The following is a 10,735-nucleotide window of genomic DNA, read 5'->3' as shown; positions in this document are numbered from 1 at the left end:
ACATCTCCTCGTCCTTTTCCGCGTGTTCCTCGGCTGCGTCCTCCAGGATGTCGGTGAGATCTTCGATGTTGGCAATCAGATGGGTGGTGGGTGGGTGAAAAAATTTGATTACTTGTTGCTGCTTGGCACGGCACGACGCCATGCCTTGAAGAATCAACTTGCTGCAGGAGAGATGTCGCGCTAGCATTCGGGGTGTTGCAAGCTTGATTCGTCATAGTTTGTGGCCCAACAAGATTCTGAGATAAAAACCTTTTATGGCGCATCATGACTGTGTGTGATCATGCACATTATGATCATAAAACACCGACCAAGTCAGCCATAGGAATCTTGTTATGAGAATGAGGGAAAGAAAATTTACATAGCTCTGTCGAACCCAAGCAGGGATGAACATCGTCTTTTGATTTTTTTTCAAGTGCAACGATAGATCGAAGACTCCACGGGGCATGAACAACTTTATGATGACCTTGTGGGAGCTACATGGGTGTTGAACTTCCTCATGTTTACTTCGAAAGCATTTTGACCATTTATTATGTGTGAGTTTAAATTTCCATACTTGTAGATTTGAAATTAGGATGAATGATACTCCCTCCTTCCCATTGTGTAGGGTGTGTATGCTTTTGGTAAGGAAATTAGCACAAGGCTTCTCGCAAATTATTGCCATGGTTACAAAAAGTTTCTTCAACCTTTTTTATAAAATGAATATATTAATATCGCGAAGATACCAATTATATCCTGCCTCTCCACAAACAAGATATTGAAATACATCAAGGATGCACACAACTACGAACAAAAATAAAAAAAATTCACCCTGGAGAGTCCGAGATCCCAAAAAACAATGCCTTCGCAATGACCATTGCCATGTACAACCAATGGAAGCCAAACCTTGGGATTTCACCCTGGAGATCATGGCTCGGAACTCGAGAAGCACCGCCAAAAATGTTGTTCACCTATGTTGCCGCCCCCTCTTTCCAAGGCCACCACTGCAAATGCTCAACACCGGACACACAGGAAAATGCCGCCAGTCTTCAGCACAACCAAAACTCCTATCCGTTATTACAAGTCTCCGATCGCAGACACCGTGACTTTCTTCACCACATGTTCCATGGCACCGACAAGGCAGCGAAGCTTCGCGCCACACCCTCATAAAGGCTCTCTGGCTGAAGATGAGGGCGCTCCCAACCGGATCAATTCCGATCTAGATATCAAGTGATGCAATCGCCAAAAGCTGTCCAGATCAAGGAGGCCGGCATGAAGCAGATCGAAGTTATGGAGCTTGAAGAATAGTAGGGCCAACCACCTCGGGGCTCGCCTGGATCCCGATGGCCGGATCTAGGCAGTGTCACGCTTGACATCCTCCCCCGATGCAGCCCCAAATGGCCACGACGCTGGTAGCCGCTCCCACACCCATGTGAGGACGTGAGGTCTGCCACCGGTCGCCGGGATCCTAAGGCCCAATGCGCACCGTTGCACCTCCCAACCTGCTGCCCTACAGGAAGGAAGCCGCTGTGGGAGAGAGCCTGGCCTCCGCTGTCGGCCGCGGGGGCTTCACCCAGTGGCGGCGCGGCGTGAGGAGGGGAAAGAGCGGCGCTGGTGTGTGGATTGCTGGCCGCGCCCGAGTCGCCTTGGGCTGGGTGACGTGGGAAGAGCCTTTTTTCGCGGAGGGGTCAAGCCGATCGATTGGTTATGATGCGTTCTTCTTCCATGATATCCTTTACAAACATGGTTGGCTAATCCACCATTAGCAATGGTTAGTTTAGTCTGACCATCCAAGAGAGAATATCAGGGGCTCAGTGCTAACACGCCTTAGATGTTTAGAAGTTTTGAGAAAGGTTAGGCGCCTAAGATTTTGGGAATAAGGGAGTATGTGTTGAAGATAAAAATATTTTTTATGGTAAAAATGTATGCATTAGTGTAAAGAGTAACAGGAATTATAAGATCGAATTTACAGCTGCACACCATTCAAATCCAATAACTTTATTGGACAGACCCCTAAACGTACTTAAAGGTAATAGGAAGAGGTTTTTGAGGGAACTATTGAACGTGGATGTTGTCATCTACAATGAGGTTTTCATGATATTTCATTATTCATCTCCATTCAAGGCTCTTGAACGTGGATGTCGTCATCTCCGACAAACCTTCTCCAGAACCAGTGTCCCTTCCAGACGAGCACCATCTCCTCGATAGGGACGTTCTTGGTCTCCGGCAGGAAGAGCGCCACGAAGACGGTCATGACCACCCCCCATCCGGCGAAGAAGTAGAAGAGCCCGAATTTCATGTGGCAGAGCATCGTGAGGAAGGCTTGCGCGATGACGAAGGTGAAGAGCATGTTCACCGATACGTTGATGCTCTGCGCCGCCGATCGGATCTCCAGCGGGAAGATCTCGCTCGGCACCAGCCACCCCAGCGCACCCCACGACCACACGAAGCCCGCCACGTACAAGCAGATGAAGAGCACCACCGCCGCCGCGTAGCCTTTGGGCATCTCTCCAACGCCGCTTGTCCTGAACCTTGCCGCGATCAGCGTCCCCACCGCGAGCTGAGACACTAGCATCTGCGCGCCACCCTGCAGGAACAACTTCCGCCGCCCCAGCCTGTCGACGATGAGCATTGTCACCAGCGAGCCAAGCACGAGGACGCCGCCTGTCATAACTGACGACACGAGCGACGTGTCCCCTTTAAAACCGAGCGTCTCAAAAAGCACGGGTGCGTAGAAGTTGATGACGTTGATGCCAGAGAGCTGCTGGAAGAAGGGGATGAGCACGGCCATGGTGAGCTGCGCACGGTACTTGCGCAACACAATGTTGCGCCATGGATGTTGCACTAGCTTTGACACCTCCCTTGCTGCCACCAGGTCCGCGTACTCATCACCGATGTCGTCGGTGCCGCGAATACGGCGTAGCATCCGACGGGACGCCTCTGGGTGGCCTCGCTCCATCAATGAGTTGGGGGTGTCAGGGAGGAAGAGTGAGCTGAGCGTGATGACCGCCGCTGGCACAGCCGCGAGCCCTAGGCTGAAGCGCCAACCATGGCCGCCTTTGATCTTGTTGGTACCGTAGTTGATGAGCTCTGCTGTCAGGATGCCGGTGGTGATCATGAGGTTGAAACCAGTGCCGAGCATGCCACGAAGACGCGCTGGTGCCATCTCCGACATGTACAACGGCACAGACTGCATGCATGCGTATCAAAGTAATCATTCAATTGTACTTTTACACACTTGATTCATCATGTGTACTCACAATATGCCCGAAATTATGTGGCGTGCACATAATATTGGATGATTTTGACTCACCATCAATATACTTTCATACTTGCTTGCACAACTATCGATTTATTTCTGCACATAGTAATGCAGTGGGATAGACATGGAGGACATACTACAAGACAGCACCTAGCACCACCTCAGTTCATGCTTTTCTTTTATACTATTTTTTACTACTTAAAAAATTGTCAATGGGACTTGATGTTTAGTTGGTTTTCAATCCATATATCTTCCCCGTTGGTCCATGCATATCCTAAACAAATGAAACAAAGAAATGAATGTGCCCCATATACGTCTCATTCTCTTCCCATTTCGTGTACGTACCTGTTGGTGCAACTGTTAATGTAATTAATCAATAACTACTCTATGCGTATCAGAATATAAGACGTTTTTGGACACTATCATAGTGTTAAAAAACTTCTTATATTAAGTTACAGAGGTAGTAAGACACAAACGAGTGACGCAGAACGGCAAAGCAGTCAAGCTCTTTGAAATTCCTGGCTTCAACTTGGGCGATATATATTTGCATGTGGCGGCATTTTGATGTGACCTTGAGGGCAACATATATTTGCATACGGAACTGTGATGTGACCTTCATGGCGACATATATTTGCATACGGAACTGTGATGTGACCTTGATGGCGATATAGATAAATATATTTGCACACGCACACATCTCATCTCATGCAAAAAAGTCATTGGAGTGAACAACCTCGTACCTGATTGGCGAAGCCAATGCCTACTCCGAGCAATGTGCGTCCAACGATGAGCATGGCAATGTTCTGCGCGGCGCCGTTCAGGGCCGCTCCCACGAGAAAGGCGAAGCCGCCGGCAAACATGGACCACCTGCGGCCTAGGACGCGGGTGACGGTGGATGCAAAGAAGGAGGCGATGAGGGCGGCGAGGTAGAGGGAGGAGGTGAAGGCCTGTAGCAGCTGGTTGTCGTACCGGCAGTACTGGTTGCTCTTGCTCGCCTCCTGCTTCTTCCAATACACCTCTGGGAAGAACTTCAAGAGGAAGGGGTCCATGGAAGTGACGCCGCCTGAGATGCCGATGTCATACCCGAAGATGAGGCCGCCCGTGGAGGCGACGACGCAGGTGAAGACGACATACAGAGTGAGCTTGCCAGGGTATGGCTTTCCACCGGCCGTGTTCATCATGACGCCGCCGGCCATGGTTGATCGAAGCTAGGGATGGTAGGATGGACGAATACTTGCTAGCTCACTATTAAGGTTGGAAATATATGATGCTAGCATGCCACCGAGAAGAGGAGCGCAGCTCAATCTGCTTATATCAAGGACGAAGCCTATAAAATTGTGCTCCTCGAGAATGGGCTGGGCTACGTACTCCAACCTGGCTTAGGCCGAGTTCGGTTTTTGGGATTAAATCCCAACAGTGAACTAAGCCCTGGAGGGATTGGTGGATCCCCTGTCCAATTGTTGGATTTAGAGCGACAGTTACTTATTTTATGTTGACCTAGATCGCATCGAAATAACTCCAGCCCCCACCATCGCCACGGAAACTTTTTCGTCCCCTCTCCTCCTGCCGCCGTCTTGGCACTGAGAGGTGGGGCCCCTCGGATCTTCAAGAGTAAACTACTATTGCTTTTCTATTTGGTGGTTCCATGAAGCTAGAGAGTTTATATTGAGCCTTTTATCTCTCAAGGCTTCCAGTATTTCTGGATGGGTGACTCAATGGGCTTTCAAAAACCTTTTTTCCGTAATGTTCTTACTGGTGAAGAAGTCTTGGGAGTATTTCGTCTAGCAGAGATTGACACCACAGAGAAGTTGTTTCCAAGAGATTTCAATATTTTTTTAGTCATAAGAGTTACTTCGTATTTTTGGATCTTAGATCTAAATCTATGTAACTATAATATTTATGAGTAGTATGAATAAAATTACAGGTGTTTGTCAATTTTTTTTTATTCAAACCCCTGTTTGTTGAAACAGGCTTTCGCGCACTTTCTATATTAATAAAGCTACAAGGCCAAATGATACATGACATCCATGAAACACTAAAAAGCTGATCAAACATAAAGGTATGAAAAAACAAGCTGAGAACGATAAAAACGCACACGCGTGCAGAACTAAATGCCTCATGCAAGTCGCTGAGAAAAAGAACATGAATCACTCTGGCATACAATCATGCCCGAGGGGACATAACACTCATCGGCGAAGCCCTCAAGAACACATGGCTTGAAGCAACGTGACACTGTGTCAGCCGAATCATACAAAGATTTTTACCTGAGTGTCGGAGGGCAAGGAGAGAATCAAGGTGACACCCCATGAGGAGAGTGATACCGGAAGGTGTCGCCGCCACTGCCGCCGAGGCGTGGAGCTTTTGATGAACTTCCCCTACTCACAACATCATGGGAACAGGAGCACCATGACGAGCACCGAACCTAGCGGAGCATCGACTCTAGATGCGTATTTGGTTTGGCTTGTTCTACAGGACAACCCAGTACATTCCAAGAGGCAAGTAAAGATCCGAAGTGGAGAAAAGCTATGGAAGAGGAATTTGAAGCACTTCGAAGGAACATAATTTGTCATCTAGTTCCTTCACCTAGAGGTAAAATTTTGATTGATTGCAAATGGGTGTTCAGAACACTAGTAGAAAACAGGGCTTTGGTTCAGGCCGGGTCAGCCCATTAGTCCCGGTTCAGTCCAGAACCGGGACCAATGTGGGCATTGGTCCCGGTTCGTGAGCCCAGGGGGCCGGCCGGGCCACGTGGGCCATTAGTCCCGGTTCATCTGGACCTTTTGGTCCCGGTTGGTGGGATGAACCGGGACCAATGGGCCTCGCTCCTGACCCACCACCATTGGTCCCGGTTGGTGGCTTGAACCGGGACCAAAGGCTCCCCTTTAGTCCCGGCTCATGTCACCAACCGGTACCAATGAGGTGCCTATATATACCCCTCGCTAGCGAGCAGAGCACCCCAGTGCTCTGTTTTTCTCTGGCCGAGGGGGAGAGGGCTTGGTGGTGCTCTAGCTCACCTCCTATGCACACAAGGTGTTCGATGGAATGCCCGAGGCACACTACTTAAGCTTTCTCCTCTCCAAGCTCGACCTCCAAGCTCCATTTTCCATAATATTTGTCTAGGTTTAGCGGTCCGTCACGCCCCGTCCCCGTCTTCACCGCCGTCGATCACCCGCGCCGAGCTCATCGCCGGCACCACCGTGGTGAGCCTCTTGTTCTTATCTTCTTTCTAAAAGGAAAAATATTCTTACTTGTATGTTTACATAGATACTTGTATTATTTTCTTACTTTTATTATTGCATCTTATATAGTGCGATGGTTTTGGTATCCGCACCCGTCGGCCCTTGTCCTATCTATGATTCGGATGTGGTATATATATTATCTTTATAACTATTGGTTCATTTATTGTTTATGAAAATTATGCCGACCAACGTGACATAGATTTTATTTATGTAGGATGTATGTGAATCGGAAATGCCAACCGACCCTATTGTCGAGAGGTTAAATTTAGTTGAAGAAGAAAACAATTTGTTGAAGGAAAAAATAAAAAAAATTGAGGAGGAGAAGATGATATTGGAGTTGCATGTTGCGGATGTCGTCGATGATCACAAGATCAAGATGGATGCAATGCGCTTGAAGATTAGAAAGATTAGAAAATATGCCATTCATACCGAGGCTTGGTATCATTATGCCGTTGGATCAATTGTTACCTTGGTTGCGATTATGATCGCATTTGTTTTCGCATTGAAATGTTTTACATAGTTTCAATGTATGGTTTAATTAATTAGATGCTCTGGAGAGCTATATGTTGTTAGATGAGAACTATGTATGCACTTTGGTTTTAATGTGATGAGGAACCAGACGATATGCCCAATGATGCTGCAACGGGTGAAGCTACTAAGATCAAGAGGAACCAGACGATGTGCCCGATGATGATGATCTCCGCCGGGTCATTGTCGATGCAAGGACGCAATGTGAAAGTCAAAAGGAGAAACTGAAGTTCGATCGCATGTTAGAGGATCCCAAAAAAGGGTTATACCCCAATTGCGAAAATGGCAACACAAAGCTCGGTACCGTACTGGAATTGCTGCAGTGGAAGGCAGAGAATGCTGTGGCTGACAAAGGATTTGAGAAGCTACTGAAAATATTGAAGAAGAAGCTTCCAAAGGATAACAAATTGCCCGACAGTACATACGCAGCAAAGAAGGTCGTATGCCCTCTAGGATTGGAGGTGGAGAAGATACATGCATGCCCTAATGACTGCATCCTCTACCGCGGTGCATACAAGGATCTGAATGCATGCCCGGTATGCGGTGCATTGCGGTATAAGATCAGACGAGATGACCCTGGTGATGTTGACGGCGAGCCCCCCAGGAAGAGGGTTCCTGCGAAGGTGATGTGGTATGCTCCTATAATACAACGGTTGAAACGTCTGTTCAGAAACGAAGAGCATGCCAAGTTGATGCGATGGCACAGTGAGAACCGAAAGAAAGATGGGAAGTTGAGAGCACCCGCTGACGGGTCGCAGTGCAGAAAAATCGAGAGAAAGTACTGGGATGAGTTTGCAAAGGACCCAAGGAATGCATGGTTTGCTTTAAGCGCGGATGGCATTAATCCTTTCGGGGAGCAGAGCAACAATCACAGCACCTGGCCCGTGACTCTATGTATGTATAACCTTTCTCCTTGGATGTGCATGAAGCGGAAGTTCATTATGATGCCAGTTCTCATCCAAGGCCCTAAGCAACCCGGCAACGAAATTGATGTGTACGTAAGGCCATTAGTTGAAGACCTTTTACAGCTGTGGAATGGAAACGGTGTACGTACGTGGGATGATTACACACAGGAGGAATTTAACCTTAAGGCGTTGCTGTTCGTGACCATCAACGATTGGCCCGCTCTCAGTAACCTTTCAGGACAGACAAACATAGGATACCACGCATGCACGCACTGTTTAGATGACACTAAAAGTATATACCTGGACAAATGCAGGAAGAATATGTACCTAGGCCATCGTCGATTTCTTCCGACCAACCATCAATGTCGAAAGAAAGGCAAGCATTTCAAAGGCAAGGCAGATCACTGGAAGAAGCCTGCCATGCGTACCGGTGATCACGTACTTGCTATGGTCAATGATTTACACTACGTAATCTTTGGAAAGGGTCCCGATGGACTAGTTGTTCCGAATGACGCTGAGGGACACACACCCATGTGGAAGAAGAAATCTATATTTTAGGACCTACCCTACTGGAAAGACCTAGAGGTCCGCTCCTCAATCGACGTAATGCACATGACGAAGAACCTTTGCGTGAACCTGCTAGGCTTCTTGGGCGTGTATGGGAAGACAAAAGATACACCTGAGACACGGGAGGACCTGCAATGTTTGCACAAAAAAGACGGCAAGCCTCCGAAGCAGTATAAAGGTCCTGCCAGCTATGCTCTTACGAAAGAAGAGAAAGAAATCTTCTTTGAATGCCTGCTCAGTATGAAGGTCACGACTGGCTTCTCGTTGAATATAAAGGGAATAATAAATATGCCAGAGAAAAAGTTTCAGAACCTAAAGTCTCATGACTGCCACGTGATTATGACACAACTGCTTCCGATTGCATTGAGGGGGCTTCTACCGGAAAATGTCCGATTAGCCATTGTGAAGCTATGCCCCAAGGCTAAGGAGTGATGTGGCGCAATGTCTTGTCAGTTTCGAGCTGGTGTTCACCATCCTTCTTCAATATCATGACGCACATCCTAGTTCATCTAGTCGACGAGATTGTCATCCTGGGACCCGTATTTCTACATAATATGTTCCCCTTTGAGAGGTTCATGGGAGTCCTAAAGAAATATGTCCGTAACTGCGCTAAGCCAGAAGGAAGCATCTCCATGGGCCATCAAAGAGAGGATGTTATCGGGTTTTGTGTTGACTTCATTCCTGGCCTTAAGAAGATAGGTCTCCCTAAATCGCGGTATGAGGGGATACTGACTGAAAAGGCACTCTTGGAAGAGACTCAATAATATGCAGGGATGGATATTCTTGGTCTCAAGCACACTACATAGTTCTACAGAACTCTACCTTGGTGACCCCGTATGTCGATGAACACAAGAACAGTCTGCGCTCCAAACACCCGGAGCAGTGCGACGACTGGATTACATGTGAACACATCAGGACTTTCAGCAGTTGGTTGGAAACACGTCTCAGAGGTGACACCACTGTTTGTGATGAGTTGTACTTGTTGTCCAGGGGACCATCTTTGACTGTATTGACTTACAAAGGATACGAGATAAATGGGAATACATTTTACACGATCGCCCAAGATCAAAAGAGCACCAACCAAAACAGCGGTGTCCGCTTTGATGCAGCAACCGAGAGCGGAAAGGACACATATTATGGTTACATAGTGGACATATGGGAACTTGACTACGGACCTGATTTTAAGGTCCCTTTGTTTAAGTGCAAATGGTTCAATCTGTTAGGCGGCGGGGTACAGGTAGACCCACAGTACGGAATGAGAACAGTGGATCTGAAAAATCTTGGGTACACTGACGAACGGTTCGTCCTAGCCAATGATGTGGCACAGGTTATCTATGTGAAGGACATGTCTACCAAACCGAGAAAAAGAAAAGATAAGGAAGCGAATACATCACACGATGAGCCAAAGCGCCACATAGTTCTTTCAGGAAAAAGGGACATCCTGGGAGTGGACGGCAAGACAGACATGTCTGAAGATTATGAAAAGTTTCATGAAATTCCTCCCTTCAATGTCAAGGCTGATCCAAGCATCCTGATAAACAATGAAGATTATCCATGGTTACGGCGCAATAAGCAAATGACACAAGCGAAGAAAAAGTGAAGACTTTCTTCCGCAACTATTATGATGATACCATGCCAACTTTGTAACACACGAACATGCTACCATTGTTCGTTTTGTACATGCACATGCTATGTGGGTGAAATTATGATACCATGCCAACTTTCAACTTTTTCAGAGTTCATTTGAAATGCTTTCATGTCTTATGGTTCGGCCCTCGTAATACCATGATGGCCCATGTCAACTTTCAACTTTCAACTTTCTAAAACTAATGGCACTAACAGAAAGTTTATAATTTTGCTCCTCGCCCCTGGCCCATGACCATTAGTCCTGGTTTGTGCCACAAACCGGGACTAAAGGGTTGGTCCTCGTTGCGGGCAGAGTTTAGTCCCACCTCGCCAACCGAAGGGGGCTCACACCGGTTTATAAGCCCTTCCCTCTCTGCCTTGTTGAGCTCCTCTCAAAGTGAAAATAGATGCCCTAATAGAGAAAAGTTTAACCTAAATTCATAGTGAATTTCTCTGAAATTCATAGAAATTTACTAGGAATTTAGGTTGAATTTTCTCTATAAGCGCATCTATTCTCATTTTTTTAGTAAGTTAATCACAAACTTGTGATTCAAACAATTTTCAAAGAATTCAAATTTTAACTATTCAAATTTGAAAACTAATGGCACTAACAGAAAGTTTATAATTTTTCT

The 10,735-nt window shown here is 46.9% G+C and overlaps 1 protein-coding gene across 1 annotated transcript; it reads right to left on the bottom strand.

The window, feature by feature from the left end:
* Nucleotides 1-2,095: 2,095 nt before the first annotated feature.
* Nucleotides 2,096-4,434, bottom strand: LOC123059305 (sugar transport protein MST3-like). Its single transcript, XM_044481902.1, has 2 exons — nucleotides 3,979-4,434; nucleotides 2,096-3,166 (listed from the first exon to the last, which is right to left on the bottom strand). Exons 1-2 carry the CDS (start codon nucleotides 4,432-4,434, stop codon nucleotides 2,096-2,098), a joined length of 1,527 nt encoding a protein of 508 aa, XP_044337837.1.
* Between the last annotated feature and the right edge of the window lie 6,301 nt (nucleotides 4,435-10,735).

The sequence above is a fragment of the Triticum aestivum genome, chromosome 3A, assembly GCF_018294505.1.
Source record: "Triticum aestivum cultivar Chinese Spring chromosome 3A, IWGSC CS RefSeq v2.1, whole genome shotgun sequence".
In the NCBI taxonomy this organism is placed as follows: Eukaryota; Viridiplantae; Streptophyta; class Magnoliopsida; order Poales; family Poaceae; genus Triticum; species Triticum aestivum.
This window is presented reverse-complemented; position numbering and strand designations above follow the sequence as displayed.

Coding starts and splice junctions, on each gene's coding strand:
- LOC123059305 (XM_044481902.1), bottom strand. CDS start 4,434: ATGGCCGGCGGCGTCATGATGAACACGGCCGGTGGAAAGCCATACCCT. Junction 3,167..3,978: donor GCATTGGCTTCGCCAATCAG/GTACGAGGTTGT, acceptor GCATGCATGCAG/TCTGTGCCGTTGTACATGTC.